The 19330-nt window shown below is 44.4% G+C and overlaps 1 protein-coding gene across 1 annotated transcript in view; it reads left to right on the forward strand.

The window, feature by feature from the left end:
• Positions 1-19330, forward strand: part of sptbn5 (spectrin, beta, non-erythrocytic 5) — a gene marked incomplete at both ends in the record, with an annotated part of 320085 nt that overhangs the window by 82043 nt on the left and 218712 nt on the right. Inside the window, 3 exons of the mRNA XM_083633035.1 lie at positions 11847-11999; positions 15617-15747; positions 16852-17103. Coding sequence (XP_083489161.1) covers positions 11847-11999; positions 15617-15747; positions 16852-17103 — 536 coding nt within the window. The remainder of the gene's footprint in view (positions 1-11846; positions 12000-15616; positions 15748-16851; positions 17104-19330) is intronic.

Here is a 19330-nt window from a genome sequence, read left to right on the forward strand (position 1 = left end):
TAGCAAAACGATATCATTCTGGACAAACTTTCACCAATATAATCTCATCATGACATAGGGATAGGCTATATTTTTCTAGTCGATGCGTTTAGAACATTCTTTTCACTTTGATCTTGCTATAGTGTAGCGTATTTACATGCTTGCAGTATTTAAACTGCAGTCAGATTGGTTTGAGAAGCATAATAATATGGAATAAAATATATGAGACAGACGGGATGAAAGGGAGTGGGGGAGCAGAGCGCTTGGGGATGAAAGGGAGGGGGGAGATCAGAGCGCTTGGCTTTCTGACCGGACTGGATCGCTCCGTGGAATTGGAGCTTAAAAGGAAAGCTTGTGACTCGTTTACTGCACTTCGCCAATGAGCAGACTGTGCATAATTTTACGCTTAAAAGGCGTGGTTCTAATGCTTAAGGCCGCCTGTAGCGCCGATACCAAAATATGGAGTGGGCTGGTCCACGCCCATTAATCTGTGCTGCTGGGCGCAGTTTATAGACCGATGCAACGATAGAGCCCTATATCTCCACAACTACAGGGTATTTTCTGAAAATTATTTTTTTCAAAAGCTAGCCAACACCTGTGAGATTGTGTCAGAATCAATTACAAATGTACTGTATCAGAGTAAAATCAGTTAGAACATGGCAAAAATTTTAAATTCAAGCTCCGCCAAACCCCCCCCCCCCCACACACACACTATTTTGGATGAAAAGCACCTGAAAATCATGGGTTGGCAGCCAAATTCTTATATGGAGCAATAGACTAATATCTTATGAGTGCTTGTATCAAAGCAAATCATTAGAAAGTGAACCAGAGCAATTTTACAGATGATTTACTACATGTAGGCCCAGGCGGACCTGATCTGGTCACATTTTGGGCATCAGGGGTGACATTTGACTTTTCTATGGTAGAAGACTGATTTTTTTTTTTTTTGCCTATTTACATATCACTATAGGTACTCAGTTAATATGCGTTATGGTTTGGATAACCCTCAAGCGTTATATCTGTATTTTTGCTGTGTGAAATGCATCAGAAGGCCCTCTTCAAATTGCAGGCAAAGCCTGGGGCATTACTCAGAGGGATATCTCGGGAACCCATTGGCCGATTTCGATGATTGACACCTCTATGGAAGCGTCAGAGCCAATAGAATCGACGTGAACTGAAAGAATTTACGTTACGAATTGACAGTTTTCCAGGAAATGCCGTGGACTGAACCCAAAGCTCGTGTATTCTGTGAAGATGACCACTCCATGTAAAACCCTCCATATGGCTTTGTAAACACGATGACTGTAAAAAAAAATGCTTCAAGATGACGAAGAGGCATTAGGAGTAGCAATTAGTAGCGTTTTTATGAAGTCAAACACAACTTTTGATTGGAAAACAGCAAAGGTAAGACATAACTTGTAGTTTTATCTGTAAAACGTTAAACACTTTTTTGCTGTTCTTTGAGACAGCCTACTGAGTGAGTTTTCATCTCTCAGAGATGAGCTATACTTCATTGGAAAGAGCAGACTCTTGGCTTTCCAAAGCTGTCTCGTTTGGAGAGAAAAGATTCACTCGCAAAAACAAATCGCCACATAAACGCAGGCATGCACCGTTTTCTTGTTTTTGCTACATGGTGATATTGTTGCTTGGGGTTGGAATTATTTTTCGTTTGAATACAAATGCTTGTAAGAGTCTTGTAGCCACGTTTCTTCCCGACATTTTGGTGTGCTGTATGTATCATTAAGTTGAAATAATGTAACGAGAATGTTGAGAATAAAATCAAAATTTCGTGAATAAAGTTGAAATACTGTAACGAGAATAAAGTCGAAATGTATCATTGCCCCTGGAGCAATATCTCCAAAGACCAGACAGCTTAACAGCGCACTCACTCAGTGCGCTCTTAGCCTCGCTGGTCTATTTGGATTCCCAGGGGCACAAATTAACATGTCTTAAAGGGCCCATATTTTGCTAATATAATGTATTATTATTTTATTGTTGGCCTCCAGTAGAGTAACTTATTGCATCAGTCATAGTTTAAAAAACTCATTGTTTATCTTGTACTGGCTCTCACTGCCCCCTTCAGTTCACCCTCTGTCTGAAACGCTCTGTTTTTAGGTCCTGTCCCTGAACCCCCACCCTCCGGAAAATACTCCAGGTGGGCAGCGCGAGGAGTTTTTGCGTTTGCAAACTTCTGCCCAGAGAGCTATCGCTGTAGAAGCGAGACTGTCTGTCTGTCTGACTATCTATCTATCTATCTATCTATCTATCTATCTATCTATCTAGATAGATAGATAGATAGATAGATAGATAGATAGTCATGCATAACAGAAACAGACAGGCGATCTCTGCTATGGCTACTAAATTTGGTAGTTGTAAAACAATTATATCAACGAGCAACTGATTGTCAAAACGAATTTGACCATCGATGAAAAACGTGACTTGGACATAAAGCAAGCTATCAATTGATTTATCAACATCCCCCTAGCTATCTACAGCTCCGCTAGGCCGGGCTGCACCCGGACATTTCCTTCAGTGGCTGGCCAAGCAGGGATTCTATTACCACGGCCTGCCATAACGTTATACCGGGAGCTTCACACTAGCTAATGTAGCTAGTTAGCTAACTTCCCAAATGCTTGTGACTATAGTGTGCCTCTCCTAGCAAAGGCTACACGGACCAAACCAAAATGAGGACTTGGAGAAGTCAGCAAGTTGGACTAACGTTACAAGTTCTGAAAATATGTGCCTTTCGTCGTTCATCGGTTGTTCATGTCTATAAGGCAGCTGTGCTGCTAGGCTAAATAGCAAGTGCTAACGTTAACCAGCCGGTAAGTAACGTTAGCGCTTCCTAGCAGCACATTGGACCGATGCTGGAATGAGACACATATTTTCAGAACTTACCACTTCAGTCCTACATCCTGGCTCACTTCCATGTCGTCTCCTTGTTTTTGCCGTCTGGAATCCGTTATTCATGAGACTACTACTGTTGTGTTAGTCCCAGACAGCCAGGCTAGAGAGAGCCTGGTGAGTGGTGACGCCGCCGCGGGTTACTGAAACACAGAACAGGGAAGAGAGGGGAAGGGTGGGAGCTAGCGTGCGCGCGCTGCGCGCCGGCCGGCGGCAACGCTTTGTTGCCAGGGTAACAAGTCCTTACTGACGTCACAAAAATTATGGTTCTCGCACAAAATCGCCATAAATCCATGTCATCTCGTCTACGAGAGTTCATAGGCGCGAGGGGTGGTTCATGGGGGTAACATTAAAACACTTTCACATATTTATTTGAAGCTTAGCCCATGTTTAATATGACCATCCAAGATTGTAACAACATATATATGATACAAAATTAAGAAATGCATAATATGGCCCCTTTAAGACCAGAGAGGCTAAAAGCGCGGGCCTATGGCTGGGCCTAGAGACACCCAGGCCTGCCACCCCCACCACCAGGCTGCCACTATACCCAGGCTAAGAGCCCCTCTCCCGGCCCCAGACACCCAGGGCAGCCACCCCCACCTCCAGGCTGCCAAAAAACTGAAAAATCAACTCCATCAAAACAAGTTATATATAGGAGAGCACTGCCCACAGTGTGTAGCCTACATACTGTACATAGCTCATTCTCCGACTCAGTCAGTGGTAGGCTATATCCTGAGTTTCTTAAGTGTTGCAACTGTATTGATCGCAATGCCATGTGTATTTCATTTAAATGGCCATAATCTTGAGATTGATCATTCACAGATGATCTTGTACAACCAAATGCAAACGTCGGGCTGTGCGTTGTGCAATATGAAGACATTTGGATTCAGGTGTGTCCAAACGCCCATCCGCCGTGCCTGTGCATACAGCATAAATTATTCTTATTGCCGTTATTAAGTGCGCTATGATACGTATCGTTTTCAATTTCCATTCATAAAATTCACCCTGTGCGCTCTGTGTGTTACCCTACGTTCACACACAGCACCCAAGCCTTGCCTTTACCCACGCTTTTAAATAGGTGTCCTTTTTAGTCAATGAGGCTGTGTACACAGGGCGCCTCAACGTGAACCTTCCGTGTACCCACGCCTCGCCTGAGCTGCGCCGATTTTTACGTGAGTTCTATTTTCAAGCCGACTAGGCGCGTGAAGGCAGACTTTTTCTGTCAAGCCATGAAAGAAAAATGCGACAATATCCGTGGGAAATGGCAAAGTCAACTGAATTTCAAAATAAAATGGTGTTACAGCGTTGAGCAGAGAGAGAGAGAGAGAGATTGACGGGTGGCTATCACGTGGGGCTTTCTCCCCGTCGAAAAAACAAATCTTCAGGAGAGAGAATAGCGAGGGGGGGGGGTGGGGGGGTCAGAGTCAGTATACCCTCTGAAAAAAGGTAGACTACACCACTGAGAGAGAGGGAGAGAAGGAGAGAGAGAGAAGGAAAGAGAGATGGTGTGTGTGTGTGTGTGTGTGTGTGTGTGTGTGCGCATAGCGTACTGACTGAGAGGGAGAGATCTCTGCTCTGCTGCTGCGAGTGCGTCAGTGTGTGTGTGCGCGCGTACAGGTAGATAGATAGATAGATGTTGGTTCTTAACTCATTGAGTGCCATGGACGAACATGTTCGTCAATTGGTTTAGTAACGTAGAGTGCCAAGGACGAACATGTTCGTCAATTGCGTTTTTTGACGGTGGGACGTTGATCAAAGCCTTCTGTATCTCCTGTACAAATATTGTAGCTATTGGGTGTGTATAACCTATTTTACGGACTCATTAGGTGGCGACAGTGCTCTCCAGATTACAGAAAGGTCCCGCAAACTGCAGCAAAAAGCCGTGATCAAAGAGAAGCCGATGCATGCTGCAGCCAGAGCCATATAGATTGCTCTGTCTGCAGCTGACGTCGGGCTGCGAACATCAGTCAATCCGCGCACACAACTGAGCTCCTCTGCCTCTGTCTGTCTGTCTGCATATAGTTTCTCCACACGATTACCCGCCAGAAAGGCAGCACCCAACGCCGAAGGGCCAAACCTATCCCTGCAGTCCCGTTTGGCATTTCCTTGTCGCGCTGGGAGACGGCCGGGAGCCGCCCGGCGCAAAAACGGAGGCTCCGAAAATAGACTGGGTGCGTGTGGGGAGGAGTTTGCAGCTGAGGCGGGGAGAGGGGGGTGGGGCACGCAGGCTCCACAGAACTACACCACGTCACTACATCAGAAAATATTAGCTAGCGTCAGTGAATATGCTTGAAATGCTGCATTTCACAAAAGGCTGAATATCTCAGCTTATAATTTGAAAACTGTCTTTTTGCTCAAAACAGCCTATCTTCTCCGGCTCATAACTAAAGAACGGAAAATGGGATCAATAAACTTTTTTTTGCAGATGATAGAAGAGAGTCTCCTCGTTCTTTGTGCGTGTTCGGTGTTTACATAGTAATATCACACAATATTCGGTGGGCCTCGAGAAATCACTGAAAACGCTCTGAAACTCTGGCACTGGGAGCTTCCGTTCTCCAAAAGTGGCTGGCACTCAATGAGTTAAAAGAGCCTTTGTGTTGACGCAATGCGTAGTTAGCTAGCTGCAAAAAGGTGGACCACTAGAACTCTGAAGAGAGATGGAGGCAGAATGTGCGGGACTGCGGGTTGCGCGCGTGTGCAAAGGTTATATAGAGCTTATGACGTCATAAGATTTTGCATTTGGGCACCTCGCGCACCGCTTTCTTCAATGAGGAAGTGGAAATCCAGACCTTGTAGAAAAGTGTCGATTTTAAGGCTTTGGGTTGAAAGTAATGTAACATAATTTCTGAGGCACACAATTACTAACATAAGATCCTAAATAACATAGAACGTTTTTGTGGATTTTGGTTTCCAGGGACTTTAAGGAATGGTAAGTAGGCTATGATCACATGTGGTCTCAAACACCAAGTGCTTTCGTAGGCTATGGTTACTTACATTTTTCTCCCATAAAAGCAAATATTATTCCCATGTTGTGAAGTGAGCTAGGTCTATATGACGAGAGGCGCACTGTGTATGTGCAGCCAATCCACGCATAAACCCACACATCACACATACAAAATCGCTTATTTAATAGATTGTGAATTTAATAGATGTGTGAAAATGTAATTCTAGCCATTCAATAGAGGCCTATATCAAAATTGTGCTGGTGACGGGCAGATACAGGCCTTCATCTTGCTGCGCACCTGCGTGGAGCTGCCTGCCGACTCCATATCCAAGTGTCTCTCCAACTTGCAATGCACACAATCCATGCTGTAATATGAATATAACTCTCTGCTCCTCAATTCTTAATCAATTTATTTTCTTGCCTATAGCCTAATTTCCGGATTGCGGCCGCATTAAATTCGGCTGTGTCAACCACGCTTATAACCAGCAGATCAAAACGCGGCAATGCTCACTGCAGGCCAAGCGCATGGCTTGTTGAGATGAGTATGACCACTGCCGACAATCCTTTCTCAGATGAATATACTGTTAATATGTCAACAGAAGTTAAAATAAAGTGTCGGAATATTTGTAATAAAATAAGAACAAACAAATTTTCATTTTAAAATCAAGTTGTGTGTTGTTTCTGCAATGTCAGGCTATTTGATGCAGACATCATGGCATTTTGAAATAATGGATATCTCATTAACGATGGCTACTGTATTTCTCTTAAACATACAATAGCTAGCCACGGGTCAGACAGCCATGTCTACATTAGCCTACCTCGTATTTGATGGGTCGGCACTTCGTTTGCACCTAATTGTCCACACTACCTATTGTTGTAAAACGCAGACGCTTGGAATTCCCCATTGCAGGCTATATATAGGCTATAGTATATAGATAGCCGGGATTATATGGGCTGCGCCCTGAAACGATAGAGATTCAACCTTTCAACTATAGGAATTTTAAATAGGCTACTACTGGTAATATGTAAATATGGCTGGCAGCTAAATAAAAAAAGGTAGGTTTTTTGCCTTATTTTGCCTATTTGATCTTTAAGAGAAATACAGTAGGCCTTGCCATCCTGTTAACGAGATGTCCGTTATTTCAAAATGCCTTGATATCTGCATAATAGCGTGACATTGCAGAAACACACACAATTAGATTTAAAAATAAAAATTTGTTTGTTCTGATTTTATTCCAAAGATTCCGACACTTTATTTTCACTTCCGTTGACATATTATCACTATATTCCTCTGAGAAAGGATTGTCGCAAGGTCATACACTAATCTCAACAAGCCATGCGCTTGGCATGCAGTGCGCATTGCGCAATTGCGCATATATAGTTGCCTTTGCTCTGCTGGTTATATAAGGTGGTTGACAGCCGAATTTAACGACCGCAATCCGGAAATTAGGCTACGCTACTAAATAAATCGATTAAGAATTGAAATGCAGAGGAGTAATTGATGTACAGTATGTTCATATTACGCATGGGTTTTCACTGCTGGTTTGCGCATTGCAAGTTGGAGAGACACTTGGATTTGAGTCGGCAGGCAGCTCCACGTGAGCCAGCAAGCATGGTTTTGTTCATTTTAAATTAGTTTCAATTCGATTTTGGGCCTTGATTATGCCATTCTATAGGCCCGCATATCAATTGATGAAAGGAGTGTCGGCAAGTGTTAGCCTATAAACTATAACTCCTTTGATGTCCAACACGCGGTGCACAGCGAGATGAAAGCCTGCATCTGCCCATCACCAGCACCATTTTTATATTTAGGACTATTGAAATAGGCTAGAATTAAATGTTCACACATCTCCATCTATTAAATAAGCAAATATTATTTTGTGATGTAGGCTAGCCTATACGTGATGAATTAATGAATTTGCAATTATAGGAAGCGCAGATGCAGACAGCGCCTCTCGTCACCTCACAACAACAATGGAATAACATTTGCTTTTATGGAAGAAAAAGGTAAGAAATAGCGTATTGTGTTAGTTAGCCTCAATCTCGAGATTATGGCAATTTAAACTAATTAAATCCATCAAGAATTGAAGAGAGGAATTGGAAACATGCGGATGTTCGCTGCCAATCTATATGGCATGCACCATGCAGTCGGCAATAAATATGATTTTTTTCTTTCTTTTTTTTCAGTGTTCTAATTTATTTCATCTGATAATATGTATAGGCCTAAAACTGTAGGAAATTCATTGTGTTATAGGTGTTGCCCTCATATGCACGTGAGTCTAATTTATTATAGAGTTAATATAATGTAGGCTATAACTAGTCTACTTAACTTTTCAATAAAAATAAAAATAAATAGCTTAAACATATGCCTTATATTATTTAGCCTATATACTGTAGCTGTTTTCACGGGAGCTGTGTGGACAAAGAGAAGGATTAGTGTAGATAGAACACTTCAATTAACATATTCTGCCCGTTTTCTGGAAAATGACCTAGTGAAGACTAACCCGGAGACCAAAGCCATACGTTTCATCAAATGGCTTGATGCTCAGAACAATAGAGGATGTGGACAATATAGGTGCAAATCAAATATGAGGTAATGTAGACATACACAGGGCACAGACCCACAGTGAAGACACAGGCATTGTCACTGCAAAGGTCCCAATACGCGCATATGGATGGTTGGGTGGGTACGATAAACTCAAGTCATATGCATTGCGATCAATACAGTTGCAACACTTCCTCTCTGGTCTTTGGAGATAGATTTCGACTTTATTCACGAAATTTCGACTTTATTCACGAAATTTCGACTTTATTCTCAACATTTCGTCTTTATTCTCATTACATTATTTCGACTTTATTCACGAAATTTCGACTTAATTCACGAAATTTCTACTTTATTCACGAAATTTCGACTTTAATCTCAACATTTCAACTTTATTCTTGAAAAAAAAAAAAAAAAACTTGCTCCTCTGATAAAAATTTTCTTCTGCCTGGTGCTTAAATTTCGACTTCATTCACGAAATTTCGACTTTATTCACGAAATTTCGGAAAACTAATTTTCTTTCCTCCTGTCATTGGAAACAAAAAAAAAATCCTCCTGTAATTTTTATTTTTCATCATGCATGGCCCTAAAACTCCGTTGTAGTGGACTGTCCTACTCAAAACTTATTTCACGTTTTTTTTGCAAGACCGCACCGTTGCGATAGAATCAACTTCCGAACTTTTGTGGGTGTGGCCCAGTTCACAAAAATCACCCTAACTCCGGAACGCATTGTCTGTTGCGAATGAACCTTGGTACAGGTGTGCAGCTATGTACTCTGAGCTGATAGAAAAACAATTGTGTCATTTCGACTATAGGGGGCACTATGGCAACAATAAGTACCCGTAGCTCACAAACCATAAGAGCGACTGTTCCCAAATTGGGTACATAGGTTCATAGAGTACTCTTCTACTCTGGCCTAAAAAATCACACCGATTGACCTCACGGTGGCACTATAGACGGTTTTAACTTGACAACAATAACAACCATCACAACCCACCTGGATATCCGGTTTACTTCCTGTATACATAGCTGAGCACAGGCTGATATTCGGCTCATATTAAATGTTAACGTTAGGCCATGTCTCCGACAGACACATTAACAAGTTAGCCTATTTCGGTCTTTATGTATTGTAGTAGTTAGTAGTATTTGTTGTTGTTGTTGATAGTTGCCATAACAACCACCCCTGTCGGAAAGACGTGCACACGCTGGGTAGTAGGAAGCGTTGTTGTCTGATCGGGAGCTAGCCTGAGAGGCTAATAAAAGCTACATGTTAACACATTCACTGCCAGACGTTTTTTTTTTACTGTAGTTAGCTTCTGCCAGAGGGTTTTTTTGAGGATTCTGGCTCATCTTTCAAGACCCGAGGATTCTTTTCTGCTAAGATTTTGTGAACACACAATATCTCAAAAGAACTAATAGAATGTGTGCTTTCTCTGTCTAAAAGAGTTAGTTTGTAGAGTTAGTAGTTATGTAAGCATTAGCAGTTGAATACAGCATGGTTTCAGCGTCAGAAAAATTATTCAGAGATAAACGGCTTTTTGTGAAATTCGATAGAACAGTCACTTTAACCATTCATTTTTGGCATCAGTAAGATTCAGACATCTAAACAATAGTTTTGAACAGTAATTTCCTCCATAACAGCAGGAAACCCCCCTCTGCTTCCAACTCCTCCCTCCGTGTGTGTTCTCCTCCTGCCTCCCTGGCTCTCCAGCGGGCGTGTCACAACGAAGTTGCTGCTGCCTGGCTGCTGCCTGTTTGCGCGGCCGCTGTTTGAGGAAGTCTGGGTGGACTCGCTCGTTTCGTGGAGTTTTGGTTGAGAGCTTTGATGCGATTCTGGTCATATTTATGCTGCGTGTTTCAAAGTGTGCATCCAATCTATTCTTGGAACCCCCCACCGTTGCCACCGCTGTGCATCAGCGCGAAAGTGAAAGCGTTTTCGCCATCAATTTTACAGTATGAGAACGGCTTCCTCGCGCTTTTCCCTCCAGTTTTGGGTCGCCTCTTTCTACTGTGGAGAGACATGTCGACACTCAGTGGGTCGGTAAAATAGATTATACACATTCAATACCTCCAATTCTGGTGTAGGAGACGTAAAAGGGTTAGATCAACGTCCCACCGTCAAAAAAAAAAAATCGATTCTGAAAACGTGTTAACACGTCGTTGGCAGTCAACAGCTGGATTCTGAAAACGTGTTAACACGTCGTTGGCAGTGAACGTGTTAAAAGCTACATGTAAGCTGACTATCAGTACGTTATTGCACGCATAGGCCTATCTTTACATTAAAAAAAATAGAAGTAGGCTATGTCAGTGTTTTCCCCTGAACAGCTGAGAAAGTGGACACTGTAAATAGCACTGTGAAGCTGATACAATTCAGGTTGCGGTAATGCAACATTTAAGGATGCCAACCGCCATAAAACACAGAAGAAGCTGAGAAAAAGGAAATGCTGTGGGGTTGCAGCTGGTGAAAACCGTCTATAGCTGCCCTCTTTATGTTTTGGTCCGTAACTTTGGAACCATAGCTTCTATGATCAACATTATTTCTATATAGACCACGCCCATTTACGTCTAACTAGATTTCCCGCCATTTAGAATTTTGTCCGAAAGCAATTTTTTTTCACTATTTCTCTTTCAAATTTTGTCAAATCTTCACCAAACCACATCTGTCCTGCACAAAACCTGTTTTGCCATTTTTTGAAAGACCTTACCGTTGCGATATAATCGACTTGCAAAGTGTTGTGGGTGGGGCCTATTTCACAGAAATCGCTATTTCGCCTTCTAATGTTGTTCAAACTTCACCAAGCCACAGCACACAGCATGTGTGGACTGTGGTGCTCAAAACTTATTTCGTGGTTTTTTGAAAAGCCCGCACCGCAGCGTAGGCTATTTCATCATGAACTTATGATTTCTGGATACTGCTAACTGGGAGAGATTAGCACAATAGAAGTTGAAAAGGCACCATGAGGCTATACAGAGGGGTGGGGTCCTTTTAATGTGACAAATACACATCTTTTAGAATTTCACAATAAATATACGCACGCACGCACGCACGCACACATACACACACACACACACACACACACACACACACACACACACACACACACACACACACACACACACACACACACGAATGGATTATAATTACATGTTTTATTAAATGCAACTACATAATTAAATTATTTTCTAGGGCTTTCTTACCATACTGATTTTCCATTATATCCTTCATACTTTTGCCACTGACAGCCCTCCACTTTAACAATGTCACTGCCTGCTACAACCAACAGGCTCATCAATGCTTTTCTGCGCTGGCCATATGCTAGGTTTCGACCTAGCCTTGTTTTACCTGTTCTTAAGTCATACACACAGGAAAGAAAACACTTTAGATCAAACTGAGAAAATGGATCATCCAATTTTTTCTCTTTTCTCACTTGCCTCTTAGGGCTTCTGTAGTTGACGCTGGTTTGTGTGTGTCAGTCTAAGTGCAGGAGTCTGGAGGAGACACTGCGTCTGCATCGCTTCTACAACAGCTGCCAGGAGTTTGAGTCTTGGATGGAGGACAAGGAGAAGATCCTGAACACCTTCAGCACCTCCACTGACAACCTGGGGGCGCTGCAGGCCAAATACGAGGTACCCCCTCACTCAGCCAAGCGTGATCAGTGAAAACACAGCCTTCTGAACTTTACAAAGACTTGATACCAGGGTATAAAAGGGTTAGGACACCCTCAGTTTTAGCATTTCCAAACATACTGCTAATCCTGTAAGGCAGCTGGATTCACGCGAGATCATGAGATCACGATCACAAGACAATTCCATCTTGCCACGCTCCAACCTATTGGTTTGAATCCCAACCACCAGTGGTTCACACCAATCAGTGTCCTATAAGGCAGCTACGGGCGGGCTTTAGGTGTTTTATTTATGTATTTATTTAACCTTTATTTAACCAGGAAAGTCCGATCAAAACATCGGCAGACCATTGAGTCAACCCTCTAGTCCCTTCATGAGGCATTTAAAAACATTCAGCAATACATACTCTCTGTATAGGTTTCAGGTCATTCTGTAGCATGTTCCAAGCAGATGGAGCAGAATACCTAAAAGCTCTCTTTCCCATTCCTGTACGAACACACACATACATTTCTCAACAGGCAGATTTGGGATTGCATGCATTGCGTGTTCTCGCGAGAGAATGGGCAGCTGTCTGCTGTCTACCTGCCTGTCTTGTCTGCATCACGCGAGATATAATACTATTATTTACCTCATACTAACCTGTGCCCTTTCCCTGTTTTTAACACTTTATGTATTTTATTGTGTGTTTTTTTTTTTACTCTGAATGGCCTTTGTATCCACCTGCAGGGACTCCAGATGGAAAGTAGCCAATGGCTAAATCTGTTGCAAAGCATCTCTTCCCCTATGGGGTTTAATGTTTTTTGTATTTGTCCCTGCCAAATAAACTAATAAAATAAAATAAATAAATAAATAGATCTGGGCCACTACCACTACACTCACTGATGGACAGGAGTCACTTTGGTGGATTAAGCTAGCTGAAATGATCGCAGAGTTCACCAGGAGGTTCTGATTCACAACCAAACATGGCAGCAGTAGCGAGAATGATTTCCACTCCGAGCAGTCTAAGAAGCCCTGTTTGGAAGCACTTTGGATTTTGGTCAGTAGATGGCAAAATTATGGAATCTGAGATAAAGTTGTTTGCAAGCTACGTAGCTACGCTAGTTAGCCACCACACAGTTGCTGTTTATGTGGAGCTACTGTACAGGTGCTGAATAGGGACAGACAGCCTGGGTGAACCCAGCCTTCAACGTGATGTCACAGACTATGCGAGTAGCATAGGGGTACGGTGGCGCAGTTGGTAGCGCTGTCGCCTCACAGCTAGAAGGTCCTGAGTTCGATTCTCGCCTGGGACGCTGTGGGCGCTGGAGTTGTGACCCCCCATATCTTCAGTGCCTACTGCCCAGGTGGGCTATCTCGTCGAAAGGGCCTTTCTGTGTGGAGTTTGCATGTTCTCCCCGTACCCCCCAGGGGGTTCTTCCATACATAACCCCCCACTAAAAACATGCAGAAGATCGTCATCCGACCAGTGACGACAACATCTGAAGTTGGTCCAATGATGGTCCAATGATGGTCCCCGGGCGCTGCAAAGAAAAAGCGACCACTGCTCCTGGCCTGCCCCCTGGAGGAAAGGACAAGCCTGGATGGGTCAAATGCAGAGGACATATTTCACCGGCCACCGTCAGCATGAGTGTGTGTTGTGGCCACATGCATGTGTTGTAGTGTTCGTGTGACAATAAAGACGGGCTTCCGTCTGAAATCGTGTTTAATCGTGTTTACATAGTGGAGGCTGGGTTTACCCAGGCTAGGACAGACCAGCCTGCAGCAAGGCAAAGCACTATTCCGCCTCCTCGCCCAACTTCACTATCTTCTGAAGGCTGTAATGAGCTGAAGTTGTCACCTACAGTGAAGATTCTGGTATCAGATTTAAATAGATGATCAAACGAATCCATTGATGTTAAGCTTGTCATGCTATGTTCACTTCCCAGGTTCCTTTATTTGTGTCAAAGCCTCCCCATTTTTCTTACATCGGCTTTCTTCAAAGAGCTGGACTCCATAATTCTGTCCTATATTTGGAATTACTGTATAAGAACCATAGAATTTCTAAAATTCATCTGCAAAAACCTAAGTCTGCAGGGGGGCTGGCCTTACCAGTGTTTAAGCACTATTACTGGGCTGCCAATGTTAGGGCTTTGATGTTTTGGCGACAAGGAACTCCTGGCAATTTACCTCCCGGGGCCCCTCTGTGGCTAAAAATGGAGGCTGGCTCTATCGCCAGGTCCTCATTGCCAGCCATGTTGTTTTCTAAGCTAGAGGAGCCTGGGACTTTGAAAGGTTTGAGTTTTGTTGTGAAAAACTCTGTCAGAATTCTGAATCAGGTTAAAAAAGTTTTGAATGTACCAGATGTTTCTGTTCACACACCAATCGGTTTTAATCATTCTTTTTTGCCCTCATGGTCAGATAGAATTTGCCATGCCTGGAGTGAAAAGGGGCTGGTCTCCATCAGCGACCTGTATATTGATGGCCAATTTGCATCCTTTGATCTTCTGAAGAGAGCATTTGAGTTGCCCCAAACGCATCTTTATAGATATATACAAGCTAGACATTATGTCCGATCCAAGATTCGCAATTTTGAAGTTCTCCCAGATGAAGATTTTTTTAGGTTTTGTTAAGCCCTCCCAACTCCAGGCATCTTATTTTCTAACTTTGTGTGTTTGTTCGACGATTGCATTAAGGCCCCAACTGAGAGGATCAGAGAGGCGTGGCAGGAGGAACTTGGTGTGGATCTGTCTGAAATCATATGGGACAGGAGTCTGTCTGTGGTCCAGCTCTGCTCAGTTAATAGCAGACATCAACTTATCCAATTTAAAGTTGCTCACCGTCTTCATTACTCCAAGCATAGGTTACACAAGATATATCCTTCGGTCTCACCACTATGTGATAGGTGTCGGGTGTCGGAGGGCACCATGCTTTTTGGTTTTGCCCTTCACTATCAGGATTCTGGGCCAAAATATTTGACTGGTACTCTAAGGCCTACAGGGTAGCCCTCCAGCTGGAGGTGGAACTCGCCATCTTCGGCTGCTCGGAGTCCTCTTTGCTCCTCCCAATGGCCGTGCAGCAATCTCTGACACAGGGAATGACAGTTGCCAAGAAACAAATTTTGAAGGAATGGAAGTCCTCATCTCCACCTTCTTTTCAGCTGTGGCTGACAGACATGATCTCAGTTATACGTATGGAGAGACTCAGGTTCCAGAGGACAAATTCTTTAAGGAATTTTTTTGTTATTTGGGACCCCTTCCTGACCTATTTCGATCAGGCTAAAAGCGGTAATTGAGTTTCTTTTGGATCCTTTGTACAGTATTTTTTTTTTTTTTTTTTTATCGTTTTGTAAGCACATTTTCTATGACTGGTAGCACCATTTTGTAACATTGTAATGTCGAATGTATGTATATATGTTTTTTCTTTTCTTTTCTTTTTTCCTCTTCTTGTTATGTTTTCTTTATGTTCTGAAAAAGTAAAAAAAAAAAAAAAAGCTTGTCATGCTATGTATGATGATTAAAAATGCACCACCAAAAAAATCAATAAAGTAATATCCACAGCTAGTGATAGAAAGCTCTTCATACAGGGAAAGCTGAAGGCTGATGTTCAACGCATACTCAACTAACTCTGCCTTTCTGTTCCAGAACTTCCTGACTGAGCTGGTGAGTGGGCGGGGCCAGCTGGATGACATCATCAGACTGGCGGAGGAGCTGGTGAAGAGCCGACACAGTAAACGGAGAGAGATCGAGGCCAGACAGAGGCGGGTGTCCAGCAGGTACAGCGTGACACTGACAGCAGACCTCCCTGCGGCCCATTGGCCCGTTACCACCTACCAGAGCGTCAACACAAGTTTGCGCTCGATTCCTAGGCTCGCCCGCCCTGCACCTCGCCTGCTAGATGGGAGTCTTTCCCTCTCTAATCTCTTGAGACAGACTTTCGATTTGCATCGAAAATCTGTCGGCAAGCTCCATGAAAAGCTGTGTAAACAGCGCTTGCACGGGGCAGGCTGCGCTTTACCCGATCAAAATGGAGTGAACGTGACCGGTGTGTAGTCGTAAACGTACCATTTTCAGCGTGTAGCAAGTTGCTACTTGCTACTAGCAAGCACGGAGGGATTTGAGAGCGACATGCAGGGAGGGGAAAGGAAATCCATAAATGGTCAGAGGAGCCGGTCAGTTGGAGCCAATGGCAGAGCTTGCAGGGAGCTTGCAGGGATTTTCTTCCGCTGCCGGCGGAGCCCCTTGAGTTCCGTCTACACAGACATGGAATGAAGGGGTGGCTGTAGCTCAGGAGGTAGAGCGGGTCGTCAACTAATCGCTTTGGATAAAAGAGGTTGGTGGTTCGATTCCCGGCTCCTCCAGTCTGCATGTCGAAGTGTCCTTGGGCAAGACACTGAACCCCAAATTGCTCCCGTTGGTGTGCCAGCACCCTGCGTGGTAACCTGCCGCCATCAGTGTGTGAATGGGTGAATGTACCTACTGACTGTAAAGCGCTTTTATCCAAAGCGCTTTACAGTTTACCATTTACCAAACGAGCCTGCCCCCAGAGGTTAGAGAAAAAAAAATTCTACGTTAGTATTCGAATTGACGACGATTGTCGTCATTGGCACTCAATGAGTTAAGGACTTTAATTAATTAAGTCCTCGCCTATGAGTTGAAGTAATGCTACTTGCCAATCTTCAAGGCACAGTTTCCCACCCGGAGTGTTCAAAATGGCTGCCGGGTGAATAAGGTCAACAGATCTGGGTTCGTTCCAATCGGCTAGTAGTTCCCAGTGAAGTGAACTGCACAGGGTACAGTATTCAGCAGTATTCAGCCATGTTAAGTAATATGGCTGCATACCCTGTGCAGTGAGTGTGCTTTCCTCTGTGTGTCTCCAGGTGGGATGGGCTCCAGCGGCTGAAGGATGAGAAGGGCCAGGAGCTGCTGAGCACGGCGGATGTCCAGTCATTCCTGCAGAGCTGTGAGGAGGCTAAAGCCCAGCTCCACGGCCAGCTCGCCGGGCTGGACCCTGTGGACCTAGGCTGCACCCCGCCCACCCTGCTGGCCCAGGAGCAGAGCCAGGCACAGGCCCTCAGGGACATCCAGGCCCTGGAGAACAAGATCGCCTACCTGAAGAGTGTCGCCAAGATGTAAGAGATGCCTCACTGTTACCCAGAGGTGGGGACTTGAGTCACATGACATGGACTGGAATTACAGTTTCAATTGCTTGAGACTTGTCTTTATGCATGAAGAGAATACTTGGGACTTGACTTGACTTTGATGACTTGAAAAGGTTTCTTGTGTTTGTGTAAATGACGTACATTGAAAGTGATGACATTTGTTCCAGCAGACTGAATTTAAATTCTGTTTTCTGAATTTGTTTGGAATGATTGAATTTAGTTTAAAGTTGAAAAGTTGAAACTGATTATAGAAATCAAACTCATGATGCTCTTACCAAGTTTTTATACTATTAAAACCATATTGCGTTGAAAAGTCAGGGGTGTCAAACTCATTTTAGGTAGGCCTACATTTTAAGAATACGGTTTCACATAGGGTTATCTCAGCTACCATCTCCTGCAGGGATACTCAACTTGCTTTGCCCGGGGGCCACTTTCGTGAAATGATAGAAGGCCAGGGGCCAGTTAATAAACAATCAATATAGATTTTTCTGTAGCGGATTGTAGGTTTTTGGGGTGTCAGCCGGAGTTTAGTCTGACAATGTTGTGCACACCGGATAGTTAGTTAGGTTAATTACATACATAAGTGCCTGGGTAGCGAGCAGACGGTGGTATTTGACAATGTAGCAGCTAAATCATAGATTATTGAAAGATATTCCATATTCCAGACTGAAATGCTATAACAGAAGTGGAGTATTGGCCAGAATGACATGAACATTTGGACACTTATTCAGCGGGTATCTTGCATGTTGCTTTCAGGTGCACTGTAAATTCTTTTTTTTTTTTTTTGCAATTCCATCACGGGCCACACAGGGGGCCACATGCGGCCCGCGGGCCGCAAGTTGAGTATCACTGATCTACTGTCTGTAACTGTGCATTTCAATTGACAGCAACTGTGCAATTCATCTCTATATTCAAGGGTAATGAAAATAGTTTACCATTAGTGATGAATACAGAAAACATGAATAAGCTACCCGTACTTAATATGGTAACTTGCTCCTGGAACCTGGTACCTCTTAGCCTTCAGAAGTGCATAACTTTTAGGTGTTAAATCCTGAGCTTGAAATGTGGATTGAAGGATTTCTCAGTGCAATTTTTACACTTTGCAAAGCCATCCTGCGGGCCGGATTGGACCCTTTGACAGGCCAGTTCTGCCCCTTGGGCCGTATGTTTGACACCTCTGTCCTAGATAATTTTGTTTAGTTTTGTTCTGACTTGACTTGCTGTTCTACATTTAGACTTGATCGTTGATATTGTAACGGGTTGGGTTTGTGTGCTGCTGTTGTGTGTTGTACTGTTCTGTGCATGGGGAGTTACGGGGGGTCTGTGAAGGCGACATTTAGCCAGTGGGGGGGGTGAGAGAGGGATTCACCTGTGATTGGCTGGGGGGAGGAGAGCTGTGAGAGCGGGGGACAGCTCGGCGAGTTGGGGTGTGGAACCTGAGAGGGAAGGTTGTGTGTGGGAAGAGCGGAGAAGCTAGGAGGAAGCTAGCGGGGGTTTTGGTGTGTGTTGTGGGGTTGTTTTGGCGTGGGCTACGGCTGACAGTAGCCCCGGACCTGTGTGTGATAAAGAATAAAGTGCGGTGACTAGATCCTGACTCTCGCCTCGTTCCTGACATGCTACACTGGCGTCAGAAGAAAAACTAACGACTGGAAGGCTCGAGCGCGACCTGGCGTTAGCAGTTAGCTGTTTGTGTGCTAGCTGCTACAAGGGCCACGTGGAATGGTGCACAATGAAGAACGCCTGTCGGTGGACGGGGGGGAAAAGGAGCTACCGACCCCGGAGTTTGGCTCGGTGCTTGCTGGCATGGAGGGCCGCCTGAAGCAGGAGCTCAGCGCGGTACTTGCCGGCGTGGAGGCCCGCTTGATGCAGGAGGTCAGACGGCTGTTGGAGGCGACGCCTGCCTGGGCAGAGGGGCTTATGGAGCTACTATGGGAAGTCGCGCAGCGCGGAGAGAAGCGGACGGAGGAGCCGCAAAGAGTGTGTTGGACCTGTGGAGAGCCGGGCCACGTGGCGAGGTGGTGTCGCAGCGGTTCCGGGGGACAGACGGGGTACGCGGAGCAACGATACTGGGGACGGCCAGGTGTCTGCTGGTCGTGCGGAGCCTTCGGGCATCTCGCCAGGGGGTGTCCGGAGGCTGTCGGGGAGCAGAAGACGGCGGGAGAGGAGAGATGTGCAGGCGGCTGGCAGGTGAGACTCT

This window comes from Poromitra crassiceps (assembly GCF_964638095.1).
Source record: "Poromitra crassiceps genome assembly, chromosome: 3".
In the NCBI taxonomy this organism is placed as follows: domain Eukaryota; kingdom Metazoa; phylum Chordata; class Actinopteri; order Beryciformes; family Melamphaidae; genus Poromitra; species Poromitra crassiceps.